The 17706-nt window shown below is 41.3% G+C and overlaps 1 protein-coding gene across 1 annotated transcript in view; it reads left to right on the top strand.

The window, feature by feature from the left end:
- Positions 1-7213, top strand: part of SEPSECS (Sep (O-phosphoserine) tRNA:Sec (selenocysteine) tRNA synthase) — a 37930-nt gene extending 30717 nt beyond the window's left edge. The window contains exons 10-11 of the mRNA XM_047798787.1: positions 2063-2153; positions 3028-7213. Of these exons, the coding sequence (XP_047654743.1) occupies positions 2063-2153; positions 3028-3328 (392 nt within the window). The 3' untranslated portion in view covers positions 3329-7213. The remainder of the gene's footprint in view (positions 1-2062; positions 2154-3027) is intronic.
- Positions 7214-17706: the final 10493 nt, after the last annotated feature.

Raw genomic sequence — 17706 nt, 5'->3', positions numbered from 1 at the left:
AAAATGCCTACGTGTTAACAAAATACCATAACATTGGATATTAAAGATATTCTTATAATTTAATGCTATTATTATTATTTGATATTCTTATAATTTTTTTTAAGATTTAAAACATTTATTGGGCATAAATATATTACATATACACTACAGATACAGTTAGGTATTACATATAGCATAGTATTTGCAAAATCTATACATTCAAATTGATATGGCAGTTTTAATACAATGTATATGAAATAGTCTAAAATTGACAATACAGGAAAACATATGATTATTTTTTTTTCTCCTAAAGTTGAAAAGTTTGGAATGTATGTCCAACAGTGAGGTAAAACATTTTGTCTTTCAATTTAAAGAATTGTGCAAGGATAACATTCAAACACATTCAATTATGCACTTTTCAATTTTGACAGGAATACTGAATTACTGTAGCCAACAAAACATGGCTAGAAAACGCCAACTTTTCAAGTTGATAAGAACAAGGCAGCTAATATGCAAAAAAAAAATTATAAAAAGTTTTCTTTTGAAACAATTTGATGACAAAGGGCATTTTGCTTCACATGACTGGAATTTCTTGTGCCAGGGAGGATGATATTCTTATAATTTTAATGCTATTATTATTTAGAGAAATCTGTATAATTCACTTTGTCATGTAGTACAAGAGCTACTAAGCAGGATTATATGAATGTTAACTTTTATTTATACATTTAAGTTTCATAATCACTCCTTTTAATCTGTGAAGATAGATAATGTATTTCATATTTTATGAATATCTGAGGAAAGTAAGAAAATAATCATTTGTAACTGAAGCCTTTTTTAGGAATGGGCCACTGATAATAACATCACCCCAGTCAGTCCTTTGTTGGTTTATAGTCTGCGTAGATGCTATGGAAGGAGATGGGGTGTGGTTTGAATTCCGGTTCTGCCATGTGCTGGCCTCCAGCTTCCTCTTCCCTGTAAGGAGAGGGAATGGTCCTGCACATACAAAGTTGTTAAAAATGGTTGCGATTGTATGTGTGAAGTGTCTGGTGTGGTCAGTCAGTCCTCAGGAAATGGGAGCTAATAGTGGTTGTATGACTAGAATAGAGTTTACCCACAGAACCTCAGATAATTTCCTTTCCATATGCAGAAGTTGATCTTACTAAAGTCTTAAATATGTGCTGAAAATATATCCCACATTCTCACTTTACGAGTTCCAGGAACATGGTTGAACCAGCTACCATTTTTTTTTTTTTTGTCTTTTGTCTGTTGTTGTTGTTGTTGCTGCTATTTCTTGGGCCGCTCCTGCGGCATATGGAGATTCCCAGGCTGGGGGTTGAATCGGAGCTGTAGCCACCGGCCTACGCCAGAGCCACAGCAGTGCGGGATCTGAGCCGCGTCTGCAACCTACACCACAGCTCACGGCAACGCCGGATCATTAGCCCACTGAGCAAGGGCAGGGACCGAACCCGCAACCTCATGGTTCCTAGTCGGATTCGTTAACCACTGCGCCACGACGGGAACTCCCCAGCTACCATATTGATCATGTCACTGTTCTCTTTATTTATTGGAAAATTCACTCTTTGGAAGAGCTGTATGGAAATTCTGAGTATGTTAGTTATAGTAATCCTTACTATATATAGTAATCCTTACTATAATTTACTAAGTACATTAAAGTGAAATGGTGCCACTTGAGACTGGACAAAAAGTGATGTCTCCCTGAAATAAGCCAGTTACAAGAAGACAGATGCTCTTTGATTCCACCTGTATGAGATACGTGGAGTATTCAGAGTGTGGTGGTGGTTGCCAGGGAGAGGGGAGAATAGGGAGTTACTGTTTAAGGCCTATCAAATTCCAGTTTTACAAGACAGAAAGGATGGCGAGAGGGGTGGATAGTGGTGATGGTCGTCCCATCGTTGAATGTATTTAAAACCACTCAACTGTATGCCTAACAGTGGGTACGATGGTGAATTTGATGTTTATGTGTTTTAACACAATTTTAAAAAGTAATGCCTTTATGATTAAGTGCTTTTTTCTTGAGTGGTTCTGTGCCGGTGAAGCACTGGAATGCTTTTTTCTTTTTCAGCCATGACACTTAAAACGTTAGATAAACACTGTGATAGAGCTGTCACTCAGCTTGGCTCCATGCTTTTTACCAGACAAGTTTCTGGAGCCAGGTAAGTACGTTTAAAAAAGGATTGGATTTATTTCGCTTTTCAAAATTAACTCTAATGAGGTAGTTTTCCTTAACAATAGTCCCCCACATACATTCTGAACTACACTTGAGAATTCATCGTGGAGGGAAAGAATAATTGGGTAGAGAATCTGTGTAAGGCTCTTACACATCCACCTGTGGTGTGTCAGATAGTCGCAGAAAGATATGAATCTGGTTTATTTTAATATACATACAGAAACAAAGTTCATTGCCCCTCTGTACAAATTTTTGTCTTTATTTTCCTTTGTTAGATGGTCTTCAGTGGTCACATTATGGTGTTGGAAATACAAGTCATCTTCATTACTAAGTTTAAGCAAAAATGTTTTTAAGGAAAAATTACCCTAAACTAAAAAAAAAACAAAAAGAAAAAACTATGCAGTTCTTAAGTACTACCTTTGAGAAGTATACTGTTTGCTTTTATATGTATACAGCTTGAAATGAATTTCATTTTTCATTTTATATCTGATAAGGTCAGAGAAAAATGAAAGGAAGTATCTTGCTCTACGTACCTTCTTTACATGCTTCTACTAAACAATTTTTGACAAGAGGTTAAAAGATTTCACATCAACAAACAATTTAAAAAAAAAAACCTTAGATTGCATTGTCAAATTATTGCTTGAGGTGGTATGTGGCAATTAATCAGTGGTTTGACTTAAAACTTTAAATATTCCATTAATGTGTGTATATGTGAAGTCAGCTTCCATATTTGGTATAAAAACAAATAATTTTCTTTTTACCTTTTTGAAGGTATAAAGGTGTTTATGACTCCTAGAGTTTGGGTGATATGCTATTAATGTAACTGGACATATTAAATTGGTAAACCTTTTCCCTTTCAGGGTTGTGCCTCTTGGGTCTGTGCAAACTGTGAGTGGCTACACTTTCAGAGGCTTTATGTCACATACAAATAATTACCCTTGTGCTTACCTCAATGCTGCATCAGCCATTGGAATGAAGATGCAGGATGTGGACTTGTTCATAAAGAGACTTGACAAGTGCTTAAAGACAGTAAGAAAAGAACAAGATGAAGAGAGCAAGGTATCTGGAGCTGACAATTATGACAAAACTGAAGATGTGGATATTGAAAACGTGGCTTTAAAACTAGATAATGTACTTCTTGACACATATCATGATTCTTGATCACATGTGAAGGGTTTCTTTTTGATAATTTGAAATAAATGATGAGGCTATAGTATAAGCTAGCAATTTAACTGTAAGACTTCAGATTTTTGAGTTGAGAATTTTGTGGAGAATATTGGTCAAGGAATAGAATGTGGTCTGAGCTAGCTATTGATGATGGTTACATTTTTTCTTCTTAGACCGCCTCAGCCATTACCATCCTTAACAGATTATAATATACAATTAGCATTTTTCTAATTGTTAAATATTTGCCAATTAAGCACTATGATTCAGATAATTCTTACTAATTTGATGGTAAAATTACACATTACCTCTAACTGTCTTTGAAATATGTAGACTGCTTCCTTTGACTGTTCTCTGTCATTCATAAATGGCTTATGTTTCTGACCACACAGAATTTAGAAGGATCTCTAATGCTATTAATTACTAGATCTTTGTTGGTGTATGTAAGTCACAGTAAGTCTTTAAAATGGACATTTCCCGGGAATGCAGAGTCAAGGTGTAAGCTTTAATTTCACTCAATAGCAATTCTTAACTGGGGATGCTTTGCTTATATCTAGGCAACATCTAGGGATCTTTTTGATTGTCAAAACTAGTGGGGTGCTGTTAACATCTAGTGAGTGGAGGCCAGAGGTGCTGTTCAACATCCTGCAATGGACAAGACAGCCTCCCCAAACAAAGATTTACCCAGCCCCACATCTCAGTAGTGCGAGGCTGAGAAACACTGCTCTAAAGTAAACTCCGCAAGGAAAGAGAAGTTTTCCATAGCAATTTTAGTCATTCAGTCATACTTCAAAGAAGATACCTTTATAAATTGTACCAACTATATAATAGCATACAGATTCTTAAGTGATAACTGAAGTTGCTGGTTCTAAACATGTAATTATAAATTGTTTATGTGGCGTGTGTGCATTTTTCCATTTGGGAAAGTGAAAACTTTATTCCAGTGTTTTTGCTTTAAGCAGTCTGTATATTCAGGTGTTTTGCACAGCCATCAAGAGTGGCTAACATGGGAATTCTGAGCAAATTTTTGCTGGGGAGGTAAAAATGATAAGTATGATGAACAGGTGTATTCCCTTCTCATTGCCCATATGCTTACTTTCTGAACCCAAAATTCCAGACGTACTGGCCATCACTATTATTTTTGTTGTTAATTTTAAGAAATAGATTGATGTCTCATAGCCTAAGGAATTAGTGAAGCTTCTGAAGGCACTGAACTGTCAAAGCTGTAATTCTCAAGACATGCTCTTGTGGAGCATTTATTCCTAAGAGCTGCTCTTGGATATAAAAAGTTCCGTGGACAAATATAATTTGGGCACTTTGCAGACCTGCCTATTGGGCCTATTAAAGGCACTAAGAATTCCTTCTAATCCAGTTTGAAAGTATCCTTATCCAAAGATGGAACCGGTTTTTTAAAAAATTAAATGCTTTTTGACATACCATTGAACATACTTTTGAAGACACTGCGGTGGAGAATGCCATCTTGATTTCTGGATTGTGTTTTTTTCTGTATTGATTTGGCATCGTGAACTGTGTTAAACGTCAGCTCAGACAGCTGCCACTCCCACAAGTAAGTTAGACTATTAGGCAGGAGCTTGGCAACCCTGGAAGTCTACCCTGTGGAGATAAAGTACTTAATTACAAATATGGTAAAGGTTACTTTTAGATTATTGTATCTTTGGGGTTCAGATACTTGAAGTATCTGGGGTTTTTAAACAGCTATATACTTTCAAAAAAAGTATATCCTGGGTTAAAAAGTCGTATAAGGTTTTTTATGTGAATTTGGGACTGAACTGTCGCACCGATAAAGCTGGAGTTGCTGTAGACCCTCTTGAGTCCGTGAAAGAGAAGGGAGGGCTTTTGCAGATGTAGACGCTGGCAGTGCAGCGTGGCCCACCAAGCACATCGGCCAAGACTGTTTGACAGAACAAGTGATTTGTATTGTGCGATCACCACTTAGCTTAAGAGAGGCCAGAGCCAAGAGACTGGCAAATGTTTTCTCATCTGTAGTGTATCAGCAGTTCTTGGGTTTCAGCTGCTGAATAGATAATGATTCTAATTGAAGATAAATTACATGAACCCACATGTGAGTGAGTGATATGTTATAACATTTCATTCCTGGTGCATAAAATCAGCTGCAGTTTTTAATTATCAGCGCTTTCTTTTAAGAGGTTTTGGAATTCCAGTTCTGTTCCTACTGGTTTAAATTTAACCTTGAGGTCATAGAAGAAAGAGAATTTCTGAGGAGATGTTGTGGGTTCTGCATATTTAGACTTTCCTTTGTCCCTATCCCAGTGTCTTTTGACTTGCTGTCTCTCATTTCCACATAGCAGTATAAAAAAGTCTGTGCGTACAGTTCCTTAACTTGCTAGCGACGATTGGTAAGCCTCCTGATGGCCTTAGTTGTCCCCTCACTGTGGTCGAGGGGCAGCAGATGATGTCTTTTGCAGTCACTCCCTGAGATGACCTCTTCTGTATGATCCAGCTGCCTTTCTTCAGACCATCAGGTAGCATTGTGAAGTTTGGTTTTTAAAGTCATTGGGCTGTGGTAGTCTGTCCAAAAAAGAAAGCTGAAGAACGTGAAATAGTCTTTAGGTCCCTACCCCCAACGAGTTACTGATACACACAGCAGGGAAAGGTATTTTAAATCCGATTCTCAATTTGGCTCTTAATTTCTCTGCTGACAAATGCTCCCTCTACCAGAGAGTGATATGTGATACTGGCCTTAGGAACTCTGTGTTCAACTATAAATCTTTTTATTTAACTTTTTGCTTTAGTTGACAGCTTGACTGAATATGAATTATTGAATACAGTTGTGCTCAGCCAATAGGCACTTGATAAACAGAATGGTAAGTTTAAATACAAATACAAAATAAGTTTTTTCTAACACTTTGCCCTTTAACTACCATAAGAAGAACTGTCATTGAAGCCTAAGCTCCAGGATGTGCTTTTATTTTTACACTATATGGCTGTGATAGGTTTTAGTGAAATTAAAATTAAACAGATAATTTTTTAGCCAGTGCTGTTTTTTTAATACTGAATTAGTAAGCCATTGTGAGCTAAATTCTTGTGTTCTTTTGTAGAAGAAAATAGCCGACCATTAACAATAGCAACAAAACCTGATGAGTCTCATTGATTATACACTCAGAAAATGTTTTGAATACTTATACATTTTGGTGCAAATAAAAGTTGGGTTTTCTGTCCCCCACTGTCTAAGATGTACTAATTTCCACCAAGCCTTAAACGGGTTTGTAATGGTTTGCATTCATGAAGCTGACCGTATTTTGTAACTAAGTTTGTATACACAGAAGTGTGATCATTTCAGAAGTTTGGTACCCTCTGAATGATTTGATAAAAACAATTGAATGTACAGTTAACAGTAAACAGCATTCCTGTAAACAGTTTTTGTCCTTGCCCTTCACATTGTGCTGATCATTTGTTACTTACAGCCACCCTTACTGTGCAGGTCTAAGACTTAGCCACTGCATCTTTTTGTGCCTTCCTTTGACTTTCTTTTTGGCCATTAGCACAGGTACCCATATAAGATGCTGAGGTCAAGGCTAATGAATATGTCTTTATAGTATCTCACCTAATGTTCTACAATTCAGTCTGAGGCCTTAAGCAAAATCTGAAAATGTTTATATGGCCTTGTTTTTATCAAGTTGTGTCAACTTGGACTTTTAGAGAAATGTGAAGAAAGTCTATATTTAAATGTATAATTGTGGAGGATTTTAGCTCTTAGAATTGAAACCGATGTCAGCCTGCTAACCTATATGTTTTATCAAAAGAAAGAGATGCTTCCAAAAATATTTTTGGTGTAGGGTATTTAAAAATAAAGCTGAATTGTGTAATTTATTATGTGAAATAAATTTGTAATGAATCATTGACAGTACATTGTTATTTTACCTAATGATTGCTGCAGATAGTCTGAAGGTACAGATAACTAACATTAAATTGTCCATTTTTTGATTCCATCATCAGTATCAACTTGCTCAGAAATCAGCAAGAAAAGGTGTACTTTATGAGAATCATGAGTCATGGGAGCAGAGGCTGTAATATTTAAAAGAAAAAAAAGCCAGAATTCTGTTGTGGCACAGTCAGAAACAAATCTCACTCGTATTCATAAGGATGCAGGTTCCATCCCTGGCCTTGTTCAGTGCGTGAAGGAGCTAGGGTTGCCATGAGCTGTGATGTAGGTCGCAGACGTGGCTCAGATCCTGTGTGGCTGTGGTGCAGGCCGGCAGCTGTAGCTCTCATCGCCCCTAGCCTGGGAGCTTCCATATGTCACAGGTGCAGCCCTAAAAAGAAAAAAAAGAAAAAAAAAAAAAAGAATTTATTGACTATAGAAAGTTGGGGGCTTAGAGATATTTAATCTTTTCTAAAAGAAACACCTTAATTACAAATATCATTTCCTTCCGTAGCAGATTTCAGTTTTAAATTGTACTGTTTGAATTTCGCAGGTAGTTCTCATTTGATTTGGAATTAGATCTTTGCACTGAAACTTACCCTGTGAATTCACATATTTAACCTCTTCTGAATCTCAGTCTCATATGTGAAATAAGTACAATCTTAGAAGATTGAGGGTTAAATGCGGTAATACATAAAGTGACTAAGTCAGTGCCTAAAACATAATACCTGCTGCTAATAACTGCTGTAATGTTCTGCACAAAGCTGTAATGTACCAGTTTATATTAGATTTAAATTAAATTCTAAAAATTAAATTTATTCATTAGTGTATTAGTAGAATTTTTTGAGAGGGAGTCATCAATGAATTTTGTTCAGCTCAGTGGATGTTAAAAAAGTTTGTTGTTGATTTGAGATGACCATCTTTTTTTTTTTTCTTTTTCCACAGTTTTTCTGTTTTGATTTCTGCGAGTTTCTCGCTGCTTTGTGTTTACATCTGAGAATTTTTTAAAAGAAATAACTCATAGTGCATGAACTATTTTATGTACTTGAAATTTCAGATCACAACCCAGCAAAGCTATACAGAGAAAGTTCATTCACTGTGACTTCCACGTCAGTTAGTTGTATTGCCTGGCCAAAGTTTTTGGTATAGTCAGCAGACCTACAAGCACAGCAGTTTATTATATTTAGTCCTATCCTTAAATGCCTGTGTAGTGGAATGACTGATCATGGCTCCCAAACTTACATCTTCAGCAGACTCTTTCCCGAGCTCCACACCTTGAGATTATCTTTTTTTTTTTCCTACACACAAATACATATATGTTCTTCATATTATTATGATTTATCTCAGGATATAGAATATAATTCTCTGTGCTATACAGTGGGTGGGAACTTGTTGTTTATCCAGCACATATATAATACTTTGCCTCTGCTAATCCCAAACTCCCAGTCCTTCCCTCCCCTACATACCCTCCCCCTTGTCAACTACACATCTGTTCTCTACATCTGTGAATCTTTTTTTCATAGATATGTTGATATTTGTCATATTTTAGATTCCACTGATATGTAGTATCATGGTATTTCTCTTTGTCTTTCTTACTTACTTAGTGTGATAATGTCTAGGTCCATCGATGTTGCTGCAAATGCCATTATTTCATTCTTTTTAATGGCTGAGTAATATTCCATAATTATCTTCTTGTCCTCTCTTTCTCACTTCCCACATCTAACCCATCAAGAAATCATGTTAGATCTACCTTAAAGTGTTACCTAGAATGAAACTGTTTCTCACCTCCTCCCATGCTACCCCTGTCCACACCCTCCTCCCCCCCAAATTCCCCTGCTCTCTACTCATACCCCATTGCAGTCCGTTTTCGATGCAACAGCCAGGGTGATCATGTTAACATGTATCACAATCCCTTATCTGCTCTAACTCTTGTAGTGACTCCTCTTATCCCTGAGAATAAGCCAGAATCCTTGCTGTGTCCCCAGTGGTCCTACAGCATCTGGCCATTCTACTCCCACCCCCTTCATCTTCCCGACTCTTCCGACTCTTTATCCTTTCCCCATCCACCCAAACTGGCCATCTTGCTGTTCCTCGAACACTCTTGGTGCCATTGCCTCAGAGCCTCCAGTCCAGCTATTTTCCTCTGCTTGGGAACATCTCAACCCAGATGCTTGGCTGATTCCCCTCCTTTATGCTTTTTTTTTCTTTTTTTTTTTTTCCCCCAGGCCTGGACCTCCTTTATGCTTTTAATCCAAGTTTCCCTCTCCAGTGAGGTCTGCCTGGATGACCGTTTTTAATACTGGTAGTTATCTCCTCTGTTTTATTTAAAATTTTTCTTAAAAGTGAAAGTGGAGCCTCGGTATTACTGTGTCTGAAAATCACATGGGGTTCTTGTTAAAATGCAGATTTGAATTCCATCAACCTGGGGTGAGGCTGGTGTTTCCAGCAAACCCAGGTGACACTGATGCTGTTGGCCCATGGACCGCAGTGAAGGGCGAAGGTCTAGCTGACTGTGTAACTTATGTATTTTATTATGTTCATTTGTTCTCACTCCCTCTGGCTAGAACATAAGCTCCTACAGAGCAAGATCTTTGTCCCCTCACATATCCCAAGTACCTAAACACCATCTGGCACATAATAGACACATATTTGTCATATGAATGATTCAGTAGGTGTTATTAAATATAAAAACTATGGATGAAATCCCATCATGTCTGATTGACTCTATTCAGTGGTTTTCTATTGCTTCTAGTCCAAAGCTCCAAATATCCTACTTGATGTGGCAGACACAAAGAGGTCATGCTTTGATCTTCTGTCAAGAAAAGACTTGCTGGAGTTCCCATTGTGGCCCAGTGGGTTAAGATCCTGACTGGTATCCATGAGAATGTGGGTTCGATCCCTAGCCTCACTCAGTCGGTTAAGGATCTGGCGTTACTGCAAGTTGTGGCGTAGGTCACAGATGTGGTTCAGATCTGGCATTGCTGTGGCTGTGGCATGGGCCGGCAGCTGCAGCTCTAATTTAACCCCTAGCTTGGGAACTTCCATATGCCACAGCTACAGCCGTGAAAAAGAAAAGGAAAAAAAAAAATAGACTTGCCGCCTGGCTGCAAGAGTGTACTCAGCTGACAACCTCCCATCTGTTTGCTCCCTCAAGGTTAGCTCAAACCTCAGTTTTTGAGTGAGGAACAATTCTAAGGTGTTGGGGTCTGGCTCTTTCCACCCAATTCAGGATGCCTCTATAACAGCCAGTCTTTGCCTCAAAGCCCGCCACAGGGCTGAACATTGTGGGGTCTGCATTATAGTCCAGTGCATCACCCACCCTGACCTGCTTCCTTTTCCTCCACAAACGTTATTCCCTCATAAACCTTGTGTACCCTTGACCTTGGCTCAGCATCTGTTTCCTGGAGAATCCAGCCTCGCCTGTGGCTTAAAAGGTGGGCCTCACTCCCCACCTACCTTTCCAGTCTCCTTCATCACCCACCCCTCTTGCTCCAAACAGACCTACCAAACCCCAGAGTGCACCCATTTACTACTATTTAAATGATACCATTCCAACTTAGAATTGCTCGTTAGCCTAATAAAACTTTGTTGGTCATCAGTTACTATTATGTGGTTTTAGTTTGGCATCGAATTTTTAGCTGTTTTATAATGTAAAAATACCAGTTACCACTTTAAAGTATTTGGCAAGACGTAATGATTTAGCACACCTTTGATTAGTGGTCTACATACGGAGAAGGAGTAAATCTCTTGGTGAACCTTCAGGACGAGTTTCCGTTCAAGGTTTTACAACATGACCTAATTAAAGGGCCAGACTGCCATCGGGTTGAGTCACATTGCACATGTTCCTTTTGACTCTTCTGTAAAATGGGCCTAACCTTGTAAAAAGTAGAAATAAAGATCAAATTAAATCATGTTTGTAAAATACACAGCAAGGAGTTGGGTAAACAGCAGGTGCTCTGATAGTAGCTATTATTATGTAGCAGTTAACGACAATAACAAAAAAAACTGGGAAAGATCTGCAATGAAATAGCACCAGAAATGGTCTTTTTTCGTTGTTGTTGTTTTTTGTTTTTTAGGGCCCCACTCAAGGCATATGGAAGTTCCCAGGCTAGGAGTCAAATCGGAGCTACAGCCACCAGCCTACACCACAGCCACAGCAACACTGGATCTGAGCCACATCTTCGACCTACACCGCAGCTCACGGCAATGCCAGATTCCCACTAAGATGTCGCAGACATGTTTCTTTGAAAACCTTCTTTACTGTATCCCGTCTTCTCGCCTTACTTTATCCCATCTTCCTGCTTGAAAAAGTCACAGTGCTAGTAAATGACTTAAGCTTAAGAACTGTTATGTGCCTAGAAGTGAGAGTAAGAGCTTAACCTTTTACCAGCTAAGTGGCTTTTAAAATAGTAAAAGAACTTATATAATAGTAAACAAACCCTATATCATCCACCCATAGCCACTCCTCACTTGATCTCATCTGAAGAGCACAATAAAAGCAGTGTGGTTTCTTGAGGCAGGGCCCTTGGTCCCTGAGACCTCGAGTCCCCTGGTTCCCACCTTTGCTTAAGATATATGTCTCTGTGTCTTGTTTTATGTTAACTTTTTCCTTAAGTTCCACAGCACCCGTTCTTTAGCCCCATCCTGCTGAGCTGGCCTCGGCACTAAGTGAGGCCAGGGATGGAACCCAAGTCTTCTTGAATCTTAGTCGGGTTTGTTTCTACTAAACCATGACGGGAACTCCCAGAAACAGTCTCTTTAAAATGTAGATGTGTTTGTTGGCCGGGTCTTTATTACATCCTATTAGGTCAGATAACAGAAAATTGATACTGGAACTGGACTCAGAGCTCTTGGTTCTAGTGGCCTTTCTCCTCTTGGGCCCCTCCCTCCCTCCTCTCGCCTTTGACCTTTTTTTGCCAGCTTTGGTCTCATTTCCTTGCCTTGGGTCTTTTTTTCTCCTGTTAAAATGCAGATACATCAAGAAATAGATCACTACTCTTTATCCTTCTCAGCTCGTGACATGTTGGTTTGGATGAGTTTATCAGATGTTTCTGTAAGAGTGGGCTAGTAAAAAAATAGAAAATTTCAAATATAGACGAAAGTAGAGAGAACCATATAATGAGGCCCAGTATTATTCATCACGCAGCTTTGACACTTCTCACGTTCACTTTTGTTTCACCTGCACCACTCTGTTATTTTAAAGCCAATCTCAGGCCTTTCAAGGTGTAGCTCACATTTCAATATGTATCTCTGACAATAATCTTGATAGCAAATATGCTGTCATTGTTCATTTCTCTAATTTTCTTTTTACATTTGAGTCATGATCCAAATAAGATCCCTAAGGGTAGATTTTAGTGGAAAAGGAAGAAGAGGCGAGAAACAGGTGGCTTGAGGAACCGGAGGAAATTAGACAAGCGCCGAGATGGGGGATTCACAGGGCCCGAGGTGGTGCTTTTCTAACAGCTTTCCCATGGATTCGTAATACTGGGTTCATGGAGGGTGTTCCTACTCCGAATGGGCTCCGAAAGATGATCCAGGATGCTAGAGAAATTCCCTTTTGACCTGCTTCATAAGAAATCATAAGAAATGGACTTCAGTCCACACTCTGGTGTAAATTCAGTTTCAATGCCCATGTCCTTAACTAGGCTCAGAACCCAAATTCAATTAGGCCTAGAAGGCGGTGTGGGTGATCGTTCTAGCTGTAGAGAGGGAACCCTTATTCCAAATAAATGTACTGATGGCTAGTTGAGCCATTGTGTTGGGCTCTAGCCAGCCAGGCTCAATGAGCAGCAAAGTACCACCTCAGAATCCATTTTCAGAGGAAAAAGGAGGCAGACAGGGCTGCTAGGATAAATCAGAGGAATTGAGTCTGATGCTCGGATGGGAAGAAGGCCTGATGTGTCGCATGGACCACATTAGAGAGACAGGAACTTTTAAGAAGTACGCAGAGCTTTTGACCAGGTAAAAACTGAGGGAGTGTTTTTCCACACTCCCTGATCCAAAAAATTTGTTCATGGGCAACGAATAAGTCCTTCACACCATAAAGGTAGAAGGTACTTTTAGTTAGAAAGCTGTCCAGCACCCCCCAAGCCCCACCCCCTTAACACAAACAAAAAAATGGAACAGAACAAAAGCAAAACCTCTCCTTGCAGAAGTTAACCCAGCAATGTGAGCTCCCAAACTCTTAGGAAACAAATCGGTCTTAGGAAGCGCCCCCTTTTAAGCTTCCCCAGTAAGAAAGCAGCTTTCGAGAATGACCAAGTACCCGAAGTCACACAGCTAATTAAGGTCGGAACCAAGGCAGATCTTGGAGGCTAGAGCCATCAACAGGCCCAGGACAGGGCGGAGGCAGCTGTGAAGGAGGTGAAGAAACCCTTTGCAAGATAAACAGTTGATCCAGAAAACATTTTCACAGCCTTGGGGTAAATTTTCCTTTGTTCCCCTATAAAATGCATCAATTTCTCTTTGTGCCTTCAATTTCCCAAGCCTGACCTTACCATGTCCAGTTTATGCCCTATTTCTCATTGTCTGGTGGCTTGAAACCTTCCTGGGTGAAAGTGGGTGGGTGGCGGTGATGGCGTGTGGGCATTAGGAGCCTTTTTGCACATGACTCATCCTAACTTTTCTTGAAAGCCAGTAACACCCCCCCCCCAAAAAAAAACCACGACTCTTTACTGTTAATCTGCTAATTTTAAGCAAATGAACCTTTCAACATTAGGGATTTAACATTTTTGTTTGCATTTATGAGCATTGTCTATTTTCCATTTATTCCCATCTATTTGCAATGTGTATTTGGGGGCCAACTTGGTTTATGCTGCTCCCCAGGAAAAAAAAGAGAAAAAGCCCACAACCAAGCAAACTGCTTCTATAGCCATCCCCACGGAGCCCAGTGCTTCCTAGGCATGAAATTGACTGACACACACAAAGGCAGCAGGTGCAGGGCCACATGCCACTTGCCGCCTTTTTTTTAGTGTGTGCTTATAATCAGTAAATGGCTGTGGCTGTTTAAACCGTTCCCTAATACTGATGGAGAGCGGATGCCATTATAACTTGAACTTGTATTGCCACGCAGATGGTGGAAATAAACATTCAATTCTGCACACAGTTTTGTTTGCCTCGCACTTTTAAAAGATGGGCTGAGCATCAGGCATCCACGGTGCCAACAGGGGCACTTGGGCAGGCGGGGGTGCAGGAGAGCAGGGTTGCTGTTGGGTTCCAGGGTGGCTTTGGGGTTGAGAGCCCCCAAGACAGCAGGTTTCCTGTAAGTGGGAAAGGGTTCATTGCAGCGGTGGACCCCACCCAGAATTACCAGGCAACAGCTCCAAACACCCCTTCTCACTCGAGATGTGCCTCACACCCTGGCCCTTGTCTATGACAAAGCTATTCCAGGGTGGAGGCAGGGAGGGAATGGGATGGACTGGGAGTTTGGAGTTAGTAGGTGCAAACTATTGCATTTAGAAAACAAGATCCCTCGGAGTTCCCATCGTGGCTCAGTGGTTAATGAATCCGACTAGGAACCATGAGATTGCAGGTTCGATCTCTGGCCTTGCTCAGTGGGTTAAGGATCCGGCGTTACCATGAGCTGTGGTGTGGGTCACAGACGTGGCTCAGATCCCGCCTTGCTGTGGCTCTGGTGTAGGCCAGGGGCTATGGCTCCGATTGGACCCCTAGCCTGGGAATCTCCATATGCCGTGGGTGCGGCCCTAGAAAAGACCAAAAAAAAAAAAAGAAGAAGATCTTACCGTGTAGCACAGGGAATTATATCCAATCTGAGATAGGCCCTGATGGGAAAGAATATCAGAAAGAATGTGTGTATATGCATAACTGAGTCACTTTGCTGGATAGCAGAAATTGGCACAATGCTGTAAATTAACTATAATAACAATAATAAAGCTATTCCATGCTTTGGGAACTCTCGCTGTACCTTCCCCTCCACTTTCACTTTCTTAGACATCTTGTAAAATAGGGCTGGTTCAGTACAGTGGTGACAGCACCGCACCAGATTCAATTTCACCCTCTGAGCCTCCCCTCGTGGCCCCTCAGATCGTCTTCCTCTGGGGATCATGGATCTACTTACTATATTTCCCCCCTCCGCACATTGGAGGACCTTCCTGAGGTTTTAGTTGATCCAATGATCAACTAACTGTTCACCCTATGGAAATACCCCATAGGGTTTAATGGTAGCCTGGTCCGGAAATAAATATTTAAACCAATGTCTTAACAAGTTTGGAATAAACACAGAAATGAATCTCTGCCATCTCTAGCACATCGGTGAGCAGAAAGAACAGGGCGGATGTGGGGACAGGTGCGTATTCCTCGCACTTTGAGGTCCCCCAAGGAAGAAGCCCACTCCTTGGGAAGCAGCCAAACCGGGAAAGGCCAGCAAGGCCATTTCTCTGGGGCAGAATCACTGGCCCCAGACAGGCATGCTTGACGGGTGAGTCCTCCCTGCAGGGCCAAAGACACCGCTAGTTTGGCGAGGGGCACAGGGCTTCTGCCAAAGGCCATTTCTAGCAGGTTTGGTCTCTTACATGAATGAGTCATGCAAAAGCAAGGCAGAACTCCACCCTCTCCCAAACCGGCTTCTTTTCCTCATGCCAGACCTCCTTCCTCAGAATCAAAGACGGCGGGAATCTCCCCATTTCTATAGAGGGCTTTCCAATTGCAAAATGCTGTCACATACATTATCTCGTTTTCATTGTCAGTCAGTCTGTGGAGCTGGGCAGAGCCTGGGGATGATGTGTATTTTTCAGTGAAGCCCCAGAGAGGTTGGGTGACTTAGATGGCTTGTCTGGCCTTATTCCGAGGGGTAGGAGTGTCTGGAAACCCTGGGGCCCAGCGGTCTGATGCCGGCCTTGGAGCTTCCTTGGAAACTGGAACAAGGGTTAAGATCCTGTTGGGTCTTTAGAGCAGGGATAGGCAAACCTTTCCTGTAAAGGGCCAGGTAGTAAATATTTTAGGCTTTGTGAGCCATGCAGCCGCCGCGGCAGCTACTCGAAAGCAGCGGCAGACAGTATGTAAATGAAGGGGCCTGGCTGTGTTCCATGAACACTTTATTTATGGACAGTGAAATTTGAATTTCATATAATTTTTATGAGTTGCGGAATATTCAGCTTCTGATTTTTTTTTTCAGTCATTTAAAAGTGTGAAAACTATTCTTAGCTCATGAGCCACACAAAAATAGGAGGCTGGTTGGGTTTGGCTTGTGGGCCAGGGTGTGCTGACCCTCTTTTAGAGCTGGTTCTGCCTTTTATGAAGCATGCGATTTGGGGCAGATCACCGAGATGAGCCTTAGTGACCTCAGGGACAAGATGGGAAAAGGCACAATGAGGTCCACCCGCAGGGACCGGAGGATGCAATGCCATCATCGTGGAGTGTTTGGTGTGTCTCTTACATGGTTAGCCCTCAGTAGGTGGGACATGGCATGATTCAATGATGCAAAACTCCAGGGACTCATCTGTCCTCCCAAAACACACCAGTAGGGGATTCTGTTCTCTTTCAAACAACCCCAGCCTTTTCTGCACCTCTTCTCATGAAAAGTTGTGTATTGAAGGGAAATCCAGAAATGCCCACAGGACAGAACTACTTTTTTTCCTAAGCCGAAGATAAGCCTTTACAAAAAAATAACTCCTAGTCACAAGAAAGGCCCCAACGAAATGAAAACAGGCTGCACGTTTGGTTGGCTGACACAAAATCAGCATAAGGATCTTCTGCTTTCCAGCCTCAGTTTCTTCATCTGTAAAATGGAAAAATAACAATGGTCTCTACTTCATAGGATGGGGAAGATGAGATAGGGTAATAGGTGTCAGGTGCACAGCACCGGTCAGCCGTCTTCCAGAGCAGGTGAAGAATTCTCCGTTCTGCACCTCACCGGCGCCCCCTCCAGGCTAGGGTTCTGAAGAGAACTGTGTTGGTGTTGATTGGGGGGCGGGGGCTATGCACATTTTGTTTTTATTTATTTATTTTTTTAATTTGCTTTTTAGGGCCGCACTCTTGGCATATAGAGGTTCCCAGGCTAGGGGTTGAATCAGAGATGGAGCTGCCAGTCTACACCACAGCCACAGCAATGCCAGATCCGAGCCATGTCTGACCTACGCCACAGCTCTAAGGTAACACTGGATCCCCAACCTACTAAGCGAGGCCAGGGATCGAACCCTCATCCTCACGGATACCAGTCAGATTCACTTCCGCTGCGCCACGACGGAAAGTGCCAGATGTGCACCTTTTATGCCTGAGCACTAAGGAGACTGAGATCTTGGGAAGCCCTTTGCTCCTGGCACCCAGAGGATTCAGCTCCAAGCCTGGGGTTGTGGTCTGTGGGGCTCCAGCATCACCACGGGAGGCTGGGAGGGCAGAGGGCCAAAGGCGTCTGCAAGCACAGAGAGCAGCTGAGGAGGAAAATGTCCCGAGTCTGTCTGCTCAGCATGTGCCAACCTGGCCTAGATTTGCCCAAATCTGGCTCCCTGCTCTC

The sequence above is a fragment of the Phacochoerus africanus genome, chromosome 10 (genome assembly GCF_016906955.1).
Source record: "Phacochoerus africanus isolate WHEZ1 chromosome 10, ROS_Pafr_v1, whole genome shotgun sequence".
Taxonomy (NCBI): domain Eukaryota; kingdom Metazoa; phylum Chordata; class Mammalia; order Artiodactyla; family Suidae; genus Phacochoerus; species Phacochoerus africanus.
Note: the sequence above shows the minus strand (reverse complement) of the source record. Positions and strands in the feature narration are given on the sequence as shown.